The 14847-nt window shown below is 41.9% G+C and overlaps 1 protein-coding gene across 7 annotated transcripts in view; it reads left to right on the top strand.

The window, feature by feature from the left end:
* Positions 1-14847, top strand: part of PID1 (phosphotyrosine interaction domain containing 1) — a 92200-nt gene that overhangs the window by 54153 nt on the left and 23200 nt on the right. For 5 of the 7 annotated variants that reach the window (XM_077488533.1, XM_077488534.1, XM_077488535.1 and 2 more), the window contains one exon: positions 14069-14134. The exons of the other annotated variants lie outside the window; for them this stretch is intronic. In XM_077488533.1, the coding sequence (XP_077344659.1) occupies positions 14069-14134 (66 nt within the window). The remainder of the gene's footprint in view (positions 1-14068; positions 14135-14847) is intronic. 7 annotated transcript variants of the gene reach the window in all.

Below are 14847 nucleotides of genomic sequence, written 5' to 3'. Positions count from 1 at the left end.
CAAGCAAGTTGTTCTTTAACAGGAACACGAGAGTGTCTCTAGTGATGTGATGTAAAGACGGAGAATGACTGGACGGCTTAAGTAGGCAGGATTGACTAGCAGGATATCAACAGGTGAGTCACTGTGGAGAGCTAGGAGCTGGCAATTAGCCGAGAGCTGAGCTGCCAGCTTTGAGAAGGAAGGGCTGAGGCACCTGCCACAAGCAACCAATCCCTAGATCAATCACTCGCACGTGTGCACTTATTCACAAACTAATACGAGACTCCAGCTTCATAACTTCGACTTGCGATCATGACTCACAATTGCACACGACCAAGGCTCATCCCCCCACATGCTCCAGTTTCTCTGCTGTCCTTGTTTTTGCCTCCACTAATGAGGCTACTGTCTTGCAAACGTTGCAAGCACGTCTCCAGTGGCACACCATACAGCCACTCATTATGTCCAGTGGCATACAACCCAGCCACTCATGCTTGTTTCTTGCCATTGGGTCAGTCGAGTTTAGGTTATTCCATCTTTCATCGGGTTGGACGTCCCTTTCTCAAACACACACGCGTAGGGTCTGCATCTTCACCTGGGGGGGTGGGGGGGTCAGTCACATCTAAGGGGGGTGGGTCAGGATTCGTTCCATGCCAGGTTAAAACCTGGACTTTTATATCACCGTTTCTACAGGTACTTGGTCGACTAGGTTTCTCTGCCTCTACCAGGACTTTGCAACTAGGGTGTTTGAGTTAGGTGTGCAGTACACGGGTTCCACCTTCACCTCACTCTGCAGCACCATTTTCATTATTCAATTCACATACACAATTTGGGCTTCATCAGGCATTGGCTACTGTTGCGTTTCTTTGCACAATATTCTGTTTTTGCAGGGTGACCCTTCACCTACACAGACAATGCCGCTAAACATTGGGCTTGTAGACAGTGCAAGCGTTGGCAGGCTGAACATACGTCATGAACTACAGAATGCAACATTCCTACTTGGGCCATACCAGACTTCAGCTTCTCGCCCCTGTATGCCCTGGGGCTCTGGTCCACAGGCTTGTGCTTGGCACAGACAGGCACCTGAGCATTGGTTACCTTGCCAGTCACCTTGGTTCGCCTCAGTTGCCACGTATTCTGAGTTTTCAAAATTTCTACTCCAACAGCATTTAAGCCTCAGAAAGCAAAACTGCTTCTTCACTGCACCTGTCCATTTTTGTTATCTAACTTATCTCTTCTGTTCTTATCTTTACGACTCTTCTTAAACACATACTTCTGCCCCTCTGTCACCCTCTGCGGGTTCAAAGCATTTCTGTGCTTACACCCTGAGGGGATGGACTATCCCCAAACTTGCTACAGAACTGAGGCGTAGGAGACCTTGCCACAGTCAGCCGGTCAATTCCACTCACCCACCATAGCCTGATTCGAATCCCAGCCATATTTGCGTCAGTGATTTGAATCCTTGGCATGATTCAACACATCCTGTCTTGCACATACACCACAAGCTTCCGCAGCTTGGTCTCCCCCTTGAGGCACCTACCACAAGCACCCAGTCATTACTCATACCACTTCTTCGTATGTTCACGCTCGCAACTTGCACAATACTTTTGGTTCACATTTTTTACACTATATCTATATCTATCTATCATTATTCTGCCTCCTTCCATGAGGTTCCCACAGATCTGCAACAAGTATAACTATGCTACCTTTTATGTACAGCCAATGCGGTCTGCTCTGCATGCACCCTCAAACACCCAATTTCTTTGACTTAAAGCGGTAGTAAACCCTCCTAATGATACTGAAGTTAAACAATATTCTAATATAACTATTGATTATAAATTTTATTGTAAATAAAGTATGTCCAAAAATATTTCTTACTGTCCTAAATCCTTCTATTTGAAAAGCTCCTGTTTGCTGCTCGCAGTCGCCATCTCAACTATGGTCTTCCGCATCTGTCCAGTAAGTTAGTACTTACTGTCTAAGACCCATGGTCTAAAAAAATCAACTCCTGTGTCCTATACTGTACTCAAATGTACATCCCATACAGTCGTGCTCAAGTTTGCATACCCTGGCAGAAATTGTAAATTGCTGGGCACTTAAACCCCCCTCCTGCCCAGAACAATTTTCAGCTTTCGCTGCTCTCACACTTTGAATGACAATTACTCATTCATGCATCACTGTACCCCAATAAATTTTTTGTCCTTTTTTTTTTTTTTTTTTTTTTTTTTTACCACAAATGGAGATTTCTTTTGGTGGTATTTGATCACCTCCGTGTTTTTGTTTTTTTTTACGTTTTCTGTGATTAAAATCATGCAAATTATTATTTTTATTTTTTTTCTTCATAAATTTTGGCCACAATTTATACTGCTACATATCTTTGGTAAAAAAATAACCCAAATTAGTGGATATTTGTGAAAGTTAGAGAGTTTACAAGCTGTGGTGCGAATCATACAAAATTGATCACATCTGATGTACTGGTAGCATATCTAATTTCTTCTGACCTGAACAAGCCAGGAAAGTACAAATACCCCCCAAATGACCCCTTTTTGGAAAGACATTCCAAGGCATTTAGTAAGAGGCATGGTGAGGGTTTCCCCCCCCCACAAATCTTTGCAAAATGAAGTCCCCCTCCCCACAAAATTGTCATTGTAAATAGGTTTTCTCTCACATGGCATGTGTATACCACAAATGACACCCCAAAATGTTTCTACTCCTCCTCCTGAGTATTCCAATACCACATGTGTGGGACTTTTTCACAGCCTGGCCACTTAGAGAGACCCAACATGTAGGAAGAACTGTCACATATTCTAGGAGCATAAATTACACATCTAACTTGTTGACTACCTATTACACTTTTTGAAGGCTCTGGAGCACCAGGATAATGACACGTGGCACTGATGACAGGTGGTACTGACACGTAACAATGATGTAGCACTGACAGATGCCACTAAAACAGGGCACTGATGACAGGTGGCATGTGACACTGACAGGTGGCACAGATGGCACTATGTGGCACTGATGACATATGGTGGCACTGGGGGCAGATGGCAGTATATTTGACCTTTTTATTTATTTTTTCCTTACGGCTGCTGCAGCCATTCATCTCTCCCTCCTCACGCTGTCTGTGTGAGGAGGGAGAGCGGCGCTTAGAGATGATCTCATATGTTTACATATAAGATCATCTCTCATTGGACACGCGATTGCGCTGTAAACGGCCGCTGTGATTGGCTGTGTCTGAGGGACGCGGCCAGCACAGAACTTCCCTGATGCGCTCTCTCAGGAGCGTGCATTGCGTAAGTAAATAGGAGGACATCCAGGGACGCCTTCCCGGCAGGTAACGTCCGCACTGTAGCCGTCTTTCGGCTATAGCGTGGGCAAGAAGTGGTTAAGGATAGCAATCGCATGAAGCTGTTTTATTATCGCATAGTTTTTTTTTTAAATCCTTTTTAAATCGTAACAGAAATCGCCCAACTGGCCCTGATCAAACGTTTACATACCTTGGTACAGACAGACGGTGGCACACACAGGTTAAAATGACAAAGGTTAATTTCCCACATGTGTGGCTTTTTAAATCACAATTGGTGTCTGTGTATAAATAGTCAATGAGTTTGTTGGCGCTCACATGGATGCACTAAGCAGGGTAGAAAAGAACAGTCAAAAGACTTGCGTAACAAGTTAATGAAACTTTACAAAGATGGAAAAGGATCTAAAAAGCTATCCAAGGCCTTGTACTGTTTAATGGCTTATTAAGAAGTGGAAAATTAGTGGCTCTTGGTCTACCTGACCTTGGTATTGAGAAAGATTGCAGCCACGACTGCCACAGGAACTGTTTGGGATGCAAAGAAAAACCCACAGGTAACCTCAGGAAACATGCAGGCTGAACTGGAAAAAGATGGTGTGTGTGTGTGTGTGTGTGTGTGTTTGTTTTTAAAAAAATCTTCATACAGGCAAACGTAGGTGAAATAATTACGTGTATATCATGATACAACTGAAACTAGCCTAGTTTCCTAAATTGTCATACAAAATCAAAGTCGTATTCTTTGCATTATCCACTCATGGACCACCACACAACGATGTACGTCCTAAGTTTGAAGAGGTATATCGCTGTTATGGTAGCAGCTAGCTGCCATAACCCTGGTATCCTCTTCTGCCGGCGGCCCGCTTCAAGATAAAAGTGGTCTTTGGCAGATTCACTACAAGATCACTTTTATCGGCAGTGAGAGGGCCCTCCCGCTTCCCAGAGGCGGAGGCGATCGAATGTTTCTTCCTGGGTATGGAGATGAGTGAGGGGGATGATGCTCCCACCTGTCTCCATACCATTGCAAGGAGGAAGCGACATCAAAATGTCACTTCTGCCCATAGCTCTTAAAAGGTTTTAAATTTTTTTTTATTAATTGCATTTTAGTGTAGATCTGAGGTCTTTTTGACTCCCAGATCTCGTATTTAAAAGGTCCAGTCGTGCTCCCCTTTTTTTTTTTTTTTCCCCTACTACAAGGGATGTTTACATTCCTTGTAATGGGAATAAAATGGGCACAATTTTTTTTTTTTTTTTTTTTTTTTTTTTACAGAACAGTGTAAAAAATAAAAGGTAAAATAAATAAGAAAAAACGTCCCGTCGAGCTTGCATGCAGAAGCGAACGCATACGTGAGTAGCGCCAGTATATGAAAACTGTGTTCAAACCACATGTGAGGTATCGCCACAATCAGTCGAGCGAAAACTAAGTCTAACCCTAGACCTCCTGTATAACTCAAAACCTGCAACCTGTAGAATTTTTTTAAACATCGCCTATGGAGATTTTTAAGGGTAAAAGTTTGTCGCCATTCCATGAGCAGGCGCAATTTTGACATGTGACAGGAGTATCCATTTACTCTGCGTAACATTATCTTTCACAATATAAAAAAAATTGGGCTAACTTTACTGTTTATTTTTTTTCATTTAAAATGTATTTATTTTTTCCAAAAAAAAGTGCACTTGTAAGACCGCTGCACAAATACGGTGTGACAAAGTATTGCAATGACCACCATTTATTCTCTAGGGTGTTAGAATTTTTTTTTTACAATGTTTGGGGGTTCTAAGGAAATAGTAAAAAACCTGTTTTTAAGTTGTAAACAACAAAGCTCAAAAAGAGTCTCGGTCCTTAAATGGTTATAATAACTAAATTATCAGACTCTCATGTCTCTGCTGTCCTAACTATGCGATGATCCAAAAAAAACACAACGCCACTATATAACAGACATCTATTAAAGCACAATATGGACAAAAAAAGCTGCATGTTCAAGTTGCCAGAAAGAAGCCTTTACTGTACATGTTCAACAAAAAAGCCTGGACAACCTCCCCCAACACCTTGACATGCCTCCTTAGCTTTTTTCTGGCATTGGTGCAGTAAAGGCTTCCTTCTGGCAGCTAAACCCTTGAATTGTGCTCCTTTTAACCTCTTCCGGCCTGCTGGCTATCAAATGATGGCTGGACAGCGTGGCTCTCGTTCTGGGTGGATGTCATATGATGGCCCTCCAGAACGACTGCTCTTGCGTGCCTGTGGGGGTGTGCATCGTGATATGGTGTGTCAGTCTGACACTCTGCTAGACCGATCTCAGAGTGCCTCTGACGGAGACTCTTTACCATGTGGGTTTTTCCTTCGTCCACTGTAATGCACTGTAATACAGCTGGGTCTTAGGCGAAACGCAGTAAGAGAGGAACAAGCTATGCCAATTTAATAAAGTCTTTTTTTTATCCTATGTAAATCTATATTGTAATATTTATGTCAACACTATGTGCTGCTATCACTTTATTATAATTAAAAACTATGATTTATTATATTTTGTACATTTCCTTGGCTCTTTACCCACTTTAAAGTCCTTTTTCTAGAGGAGACAACTTGATTTTCAAATTATTTTGCTGTTTAGGATGGGGTTAGGTTTTGGCCATCTTGCATCTGTGACTTATTAGTACCTTTTTCAATTCCTTTACCACGTGATCAGCTGTGATTGGACCAGGACCACCAGGTAGGCCACCAGGGAAATGCTAATCAGTGCCACCCATCAGTGCCAGCTATCAATGCCCATCAGTTCTGTACATCAGTGCCACCTCAAAAGAAACATAGTTTTTTTTAATTTTTTGTCAAATGCTAAAATAATAAACGCAGCATGACCGCGCAATTGTCAAACAGCTGCAGCGCTGAAAATTGGCTTGGGCAGGACTGGGTGTAAGTACCTGGTATTGAAGTAGTTAAAAACAAGCACTCTGTCTTTTTTTGGAGAGCAGCCTGCATTTCTCCTGCGGTTACCTGTGGGTTTTTCGTTGCATCTTGAACGATTGTGACTGCGGTCTTTCTTGGTCTCCTGACCTTGGCTTGGTATCGAGAGCCCCTAATTTTCCACTTAAGTGATTTAAACAGTACTGACTGGCATATTCAAGGCTTTTGATATCTTTTTATATGCTTTTCCATCTTTGCAAAGTTTCATTGCCTTGTTGTGCAAGTCTTTTGACTGTTTTCTACCTCCTCATGGCTGTGTCTAGCCTGCTAAGTGCATTCATGTGAGAGCTAATAAACTCCTTGACTATTTATACACAGACACTAATGCCCCTTAACCACGGTCGGAATTTCAGACTGAAAATGTTTGGGAGCTTTGTTTCGGAAATTCTAACCGTGTGTAGGCTCCATTGGACATTTTCCGTCGCACAAAATTTGAGATGTGGTTCACAAATTTTCTGTCAACAAAATCCATTGTCGGAAATTGCGATCGTGTGTACACAATTCCGACGCACAAAGTTCCACGCGTGCTTGGAATCAAGCAGAAGAAGCTATTGGACTTAATTTTTCTCTGCTCGTATGTGTTGTACGTCACCGCTGTTTTGACGTTCGCAATTTCCGACCAACTTTGTGTGACCGTATGTACGCAAGAAAAGTTTGAGCCAACATCTGTCGGAAAAAATCCATGGATTTTGTTGTTGGAATGTCCGATCATGTGTACGGGGCATAACCGTTTTTTTTTTTAATAAAGCCACAAATGTGGGAAATGTAAACTTTTTAATTGCCATTTTAACCTGTATGCCACCTTCTGTGTCTGTACCAAGGCCAAACATTCCAGGGTATGTAAACTTCTTTTTTATTTTTTTATTTATTTTTTTATCAGGGCCATTTGCATGATTTTTGTTATGATTTAAAAAGGATCCAAAAAACTATGATAATGGCTTCATGTGATTTCTATCCTTAAAGAAATATTGATGCCAAAATTTCACGATTTCTGCCAGGGTATGTAAACTTTTGAGCATGACTGTATGTCCTGCCCAAGGCCCATGTCATGCCCCCAATTTGCTGATCAAGGATTTTGGGACTATTCACAATTATGCATTGCAGTAATGTGCACCTTTCGCCTCCAACAAAGGGCAATTCACCTTTTGGAGTGCAAGGATGAGCTCAGGTGTGTTCGCAAGTCCACGCGCCCACCAGGAAGCTGACACTCCGCAGCACTAATCACAGGCAGTGAGACATTTTCCAATTTTCGGCTGCACCGATCAGAGAATGTCTCACTGCCATTGATTAGCGCTGCCGAGTGTCAGCTTCATGGCGGCCACGTGGACTTGCACGCACGCCTAAGGTCATCCTTTATTGGAGAGATTTTTCCTTACTTCTACATACTACTTTTTCTCCAGGACAAAGTGAGGAAATTTTAATGAACTGGCAGACGTTTAGCCTTTCCCTTCCCTATTCAGAACTCAAAGACTGGCTCTTTTTGTGTTTACAATTTGTGTATGTGTGCACGCCTAACCAAATTAAAAGGTTTTTTGATTTGCTTCCTAGCACCAGTGAAAATGCCTTGTTTTTTCAATAGAGCAGGTAAAGGTTGAAGTCCTTCTGGGGTTTTTATTACTGTCCTTACTGGGTAGTTCTCCCGCTTTCAGAACAAGAAATGATAGGAAAGCTCAACAAGAACACAGAGAAGCACAATTTTTAATAGCATGAGGAAGGGTTAGGCTGTCACCACCTTCCTTTTACAAAGGTTTTCTGTATGGGCGTTAGGGAAAATATTAATAGGATTCAGACATTTTAAAACCTGCCTAAAATGTTAAACTTTCTGAAAACTTAAACCATTTTGGGCAGGCTGAATGTACCAAGTTGATCGGCCAATCAATTTTGGTACAACCAGCATGCTGGGCTTTATGTGCGCTTATCGCTAGCAGCTGTTATAGCCGCTAGAAACATCTGCAGACTTTTCCTGGTGGGGATGGCTTGTTCTTTTCAAAAACAGACTTATTGGCTAGATCACCAGATGAAAATAAGAGCCTAAAAAGAGTGCAACCATCACATGTAAGAATTGGTAAGCTGTAATAAAATGTTTGCTTTTGGGTTTAATAACACTTTAACTAAAACCCATTTCTGTTACTACAGTGTTGGATTGTTTTTTGTTAATGAAAAGTTGAAGTTTGTGATTGCTCAATTGGGTCAATAAGCAATAAAGTAACGTTTTTTTTTTGTTTCTGGTTACTTTTGTGAGCCAAAGAAAATATTTTCTAGTTTCAACATCTATAGAACACATACTACGTGACTGTTATGCTGATGTGGCTTTTTATTGTTGACTGGCAGATTGTGGTCAGTGCATTCAGCACAAATGCTTGATAGGAACTTGAAACTTTGCTTCCTTGAACTGTGATTACCAAATTCATCTGTTGTCCTCTAAGGGGCTTAGAGCCAGGGTTCTGTATTTTTAGCTGGTGGTGTGTGTGCACACTAAGTCCTGGGTGCAAACTGTAAGGCATATGCAACCAGCAATCTTGGTTTCTGCATCCAATTCGCATGACACGTGAGTGTAACCGACTCTCAATGTAGCCGGTTCATGCAGGTCTGGGGCAGCCGCAGTCTGCATTCCAAAAGGGTACTGTGTGTTTTGGGACCAGTTCAGGTGCGAATTCTGGAATAAAAAATTCAGACCCAATTCACACCTGAATCAGTAAACGGGAACGCACTGGACCCCATGCTGGGAACCATGGCTGCACATATGTGAACCCGGCCTCAATCTAACAGCTGGCTAGTAGTCACAGGAATTCCCTACCCTGCCACCCTTGTCTTTTGTGCTGGAAAACATGTCCACAATAATCTTGATTAGCCAGCACATGCCCACCAGGATGCCCAGATAAAGTTGTACAACCCCAGATATGTAAAGTACATTTACACCACTCGTTTCCAAATGTCCCACCCCAGATCCAGGTTGGATCTAGGTTACCAAGTGGCACATCTTTGTTGAAAATGGTATATAAAGTTGGTGCTAGCTGGGCAAATGCTGCACAATGTGGCTCTCGAGGGCCAGCCAGGTAATTAGAAACATGCCCAAGAAGCGTTCCAGATCCCCAGCTGGTGAAAGTGCGTCTGCACTATCTGTCCGACCCAATGTTGCCACAGACGCACTGCTGTTCTGGGGACTCCAGTTCCTGGCAGGGATGTTTTTTAAAAAGTTTAAAGTGTTTTTTTCCCATCACTTTGAGCCACATCACTGAAATGTGAGGTGTTCCTATTAAACAGGATGTTCTCTTCAAACATTGTGCCCTGGTGAGTGACCTTCCTAGGCTATGACATCAGTTTTAAGCTACAAGGCTAAGGACCTCTTGCTGTGATCATCCCACAGGAACTAAGCTCAGAACAGCTAAAAATAATTTTTAGATCTAAACATGTAAAAATGTCCTGCCTTGAGCAGCATTGCCGCAAACCCATTTCCTATTTTGAAAATATCTGCTGGAAATGGATTTCAGCTTCATCTTTCTCTGTGCACTTATGAAAAGAACTAAACCAACAGTGGTCAACCTCTCAAATAAGATGGTTACACAACAGGGTTTTCTAGATTTGCAAGGTGTGTGTGTGTGTGTGTGTGTGTGTGTGTGTGTGTGTGGGGGGGGTGTTCTTATTTGAAAGAGAAAAAAAAAAAAAATTCTAAAGATGGGTATTGACATCATTACATTGGTCCAGCTTGAGTGAGTGTGATGTCTATATTCTCTACTGGGTCCAATCAGAAAACGCTTTACATTAATTGAGAAGAAGAAAAACCTATCTGTCATCTGTGGTGAGCAAGTGACTTGCGCTCACGAGGCAGCTGCTCGTCCCAGAACCCAAGGCTAGTGGAGCTCATTGGATTAGCGATGTCTACTACAGTGATTTTTATTTATTTTTTATTTTTTCCAGCTTCTTGGCAAATGCTGCAAGTAGCGTATATGCATAGTTAGCTTAATTACAAGCTTGACCAGTGTAACGAGGTATTCCAGACATGGATATTTTTAAGCCTTGGCCTTCACTCAGGTGCATTCTCAAAGATTTTCTTCAAACTGATACTAACACACATTGTTTAATTTGCATTGTCCCTTTTCTGTGTGTGATGATGGCACTATAATTTTTAATAAAAAAAAAAAAATGGACCCTTTTTTTCCTAATCAATATAGAGCGGTCACATGACCCACCTGCTTTCCTAGCCTGTCTGCAGGGAAACATAAGCAGGGGGAGCTTCTAGTCTTCTGCTATTGGTCACAGGCTCACGTTAAATTTTTTTTTTTGAAAAATAAAATCTATTTTTGGCCATAACATGGTGTGGAGGGGAACTCTGCCTTTTGTCTTTTGAATACAGGAATAATAGGAACATGAGGCCTCTATCAATCAAGATGTAATATCCCACCCCATTTTGTTTAGCTGGTTAGTGGGCATGGAGGAGGGAAGGAGTGAGCGAGCTGTCATTTACCACTGTATAAACCCACATGTGTGACTACATGGGCTGCTCAGATGTGATGGGGAAGACATGCGCATGTGCATTATCCTCAACTGCAGTGGGGATGTGGATAGGTGGAGGAGACATAGAACAGCCGGATCAACCTGGCGTTTTGCAGAAAATAGAAAACAAATGCCATAGTGACTATGAAAAGCATGTAATACATAAGTTATTGATAATTTTTATTAATGTGGGTTTAAAAGAAGTAAAGTATTTTCTTGTTCGTTCTTCATTGTGCCTTCGGTGGATGCAGCATCTGTCCCTCTGCACTTAGAACTGAGCGGTTGAACACTACAGATCGCTCTGTTTTCAGAGCTCCCCGAGCAGAGGGCTGGAAACTTAGACTATCAGTCACAGCTCTCTGCTCTGCCTCCTCCTTGCTCATTGAAGTGCTGGGCTGTGGAGGGGGCGTCCAGCTCAGGCTCTCAGTGGCTTGTTGAGAAGTTGAGCCCACTGTTTGTCCACAGACTGCTATTGTTGGGATGACGTGGTGCCTGGACTGACATCTGGGACATTAGCAGAGAGTGGACTTTAGCCTGCTCTCTGCTGAAAACTGGTCACAGGAGTGCAAAACAAACTGCACTCATGTGATCCACAGCAGAAGTACAGCTAAACAAGCTTTGGCTTGACTTTTCCTTTTTAATGACGTGTCAAAATGTCAACCCTTTTTTAATGCTGCCTACTCTTGAGGCTTGATATCCAGCTAGGACCCCTTTCACACGGAGACAGTTTTCAGGCATTTTAGCGCTAGACGTAACCTTTTAAATAACATCTGAAAACCGCCTCCCATTCAATTTAGTGTCTTTCTACGCTGGGTCGGTGCACTTGCGGTACGTTGGGAAAAGTCCTGCAAGCAGAATCTTTGGGGCAGCTGGGCAGCGCTGTATACAGTGCTCCCAAAACGCCCTGCCCATTAAAATGAATGGGCAGCGTTTCTGAAGCGCTGAAAAAATTGCACTTAAACTGTGCTAAAGCACCGCTAAAACAAGCAGCACTTTATCGCTTCCATTGCTCGGTGTGAAAGGGGTGTTCCTGTGTGGTTAAGCCTGTCATCAATCCTTTGAGACCTACTAATCTGGCATATGCCATAGATTGAGGTGTGTTCTTCTTCTTTTTTTTTTTTGTATGGGCCTTCTACTGTGGAACCGTTTAAAAGACAGGAATTGGTTTTAGTATATAAGATACCTCTGCGCCAACCACCCAAAGAAATAGAAAAACTGCTGCGTACACTGAAAGGGGGTTTTCCTACCCCAAAAAACTCGCTAATTGTAGATAATAGTGTCGCACAGTATATATAGAGATTAAGAAAAAGAGAGAGAAAGCAAGAGAAAAAAAAGGAAGGAGAAAGTGAACAGAAGGGTTAGGTATTCAGACTATAGATAAGGAGTAGTGAAAAAACTGTATAAATGGATATAGACTTGCTTACTTAGTGTCAAAAAGTCACCTTTTAACATGTATGTTCCACAGTGAGCATAATGTGTATGTGTGTATGTATATGTATGTGTATATATAATATATTTCGTGAAAATAGTATCTGGATAATATACATATGCGCATACTCTAATAGCAGAAATTATAAATGTGCAAAAATGCAGTACAAAGTGCAGAGTGAATGTGCAAAATTATAAAACCACACTAAATCTATCAAATAAGAGAAAATAGCAGCAAAATAAAACATAGGCTAATATTTTATATAGTGCATTCCATTGTGCAAACACTGCAAGCAGCAAAAAAATTAAAGTGCTAGTGTTATGAAATATTCAGTCCATGAAATTAGAATAGGCGAGCAAATTCTGCCAGTAAAAGCTTCAGCTATGTTTCAAACTCAGGTGTTGGTGCTGTCATAAATCATGCAAACACAAGAGTGCAGTGATTATTTCTTCCCTCCGTCCAGTAAGTGGGTGGATGTGCCCTTACCTCACGCCTGTGAGGTTATAGCCTTATTAGAATGTAGGTGTATATCTCCTAGTGTCCCCAGCTCTGGTATCTTAGGATGGTATACCTCACAAGACATAGGAATGGTAATCCATAGTGTAGTAGTTTAATGTAAACGAGTTTATTAAATACTAACAGCAGGGTACTCACATTATAGAGCACTCATATACAGCGGTGTACACATAAAAACGAACGGTGCACTCCAGCGTCACTTCCGGTGTGTCTCTCTTTTCGATGCGTATTCGTCACCGTCACATGACTTCATCAGGCTTTCCCTGATGAAGTCACGTGACTGTGACGAATACGCGTCGGAAAGAGAGAGATAATATAGCACATTATGCTCACTGTGTAACATATATGTTAAAAAGTGACTTTTTGACTAAGTAGGAATTGGTTTTAGGTCTACTAATGCTGTAGTTTTGACTATGTAATTTGGCCAGACTTACAGTATATGAACACCCCTCCAAATTACTATATATGAGTTTCCAAGGAAGGATACACTTACAGCATAGATGTTTAGACAGTTATGCACTTCCAAACATATGGCAAGAGTCTGCACAAAGCTTGGTTCACAAAGACATGCCTTGAATAGTTTGGTATGGAACTACTCTAGTAGCTTTTCTAGAGCCCTGAACTTAAAGTGATTGTAAAGTCTATTGATAGAGAGATGGATATAAATATATTATCTCTGTATCTCTGCAGTGGTTTTGCACAGGGCAGCCCATGTCCTCCTCTTGGGTCCTTCGGCTCTCCTGGCCCCTCCATCCTGTCGAGTGCCCCCACAGAAAGCGGCTTGCTTTGGGGGCACCCGAGCCACAGCTCCCTGCATCCATTCAGACATGTTGCTGTGGTTAAGCTCCGCCCCCTCTCTCTCCTCATTAGTTAACTGACTTTGACAGCAGTGGGAGCCAAAGGCTCAGGAGGGAGTCCCAGATGGCCGAGGCATTCTTGGATCAAGAGGGAGCTCAGGTAAGTATTAGGCGGGCTGCTGCATACGGGCTTTTTATCTTAATGCATAGAATGCTTTAAGTTAAACCTTCTGCCTTTTTAGATCCACTTTAACTGATATAAACGCTGTTTGGAATGAATTGAAACAGTGCCTTTTGGTGACTGGGCCACATTTTCACATATTTCAAAATCTCATAAAAAAAACTTACTCAGAAATGTGGTGTCTGTTATAGTTACAACTATGGGTGGGCTCCATATTGATGCCCCTGCTTTTGGAATGGAGTGTCCAACAAGCTTATATTGGTGTGATACTTGGGTGACCATGGTTGGCTATCTTGTGTATATTGCTGTTAATGCTTCATTTCACTCCTAATTAAAATGAAATGGAAAAAATCTCCTGGTTATTTGGAACTTGTAAAAGAGAAACCTATAGAAGTCTATTTTTTTTTTTCTTTCTTTTCAGATCACATGGCATGGTAATAAGGTAGAACCCCCTAAAACACAGGTCCAGAATTACAGCGTTACCAAGGTATTCTATGGAGGATCGCTCACAGGAGACTTTTTTTTTTTTTTTTTTTCCTTTTCTTTTTTCTTTTCTTTTTTTCCTGGAAGACTCCCTTCGTTGGTTGATATTGAGCACACTCAATCAATCGCATTGATTAGTTTGACTACTGTGTGTTTTTGTCAGTGATACTTGGAAGATGTTCAAAGCAGGGTTGGGCCTGTAGCATTGGATTAAGGCTGGGTTCACACTGCCATGCTGAGCAGTACGCAGCAGGGCTCCAGTGCGGCTCTCAGCAGGGGTCCGTTGCATCCCTGTTCACTGTTTTTGGCTGCAATCGCACCTGAAATGGACCAAAAGACGCACAGGACTCCTGAGCAATTTGCTCTGTAGCTGTCTCCCAGAGCTGTGTTAACCAGCACCCTTGAGAGCTAGCCGATCAGTCTCCTGACAAGCAAATTACGGGGAAAATCTGCATCCAATTCGCAATAGTGTGAGTTTATCAGGAAATGTTCTGTTTTTTGTTTGATTCTAGAAGACAAACTAGTCATAACACAATGCAATTTCATTGACGGCATCACCCTACAGTGAACTTGAACTCAGTGATAAGGATCTGATCTATAAATAACCTTTAATCAAGCTAGGTACTGCTGTAGATCACTATAAAAATATATGCACATATCTTTAATGGAGAATTGCACATAATGCTGTTCACTGCAGTATGTGCTTTAAAACATCTG

The sequence above is a fragment of the Lithobates pipiens genome, unplaced genomic scaffold, assembly GCF_037356315.1.
Source record: "Lithobates pipiens isolate NorthernLeopardFrog02 unplaced genomic scaffold, aLitPip1_a1.2 Scaffold_18, whole genome shotgun sequence".
Classification (NCBI taxonomy): Eukaryota; Metazoa; Chordata; class Amphibia; order Anura; family Ranidae; genus Lithobates; species Lithobates pipiens.
This window is presented reverse-complemented; position numbering and strand designations above follow the sequence as displayed.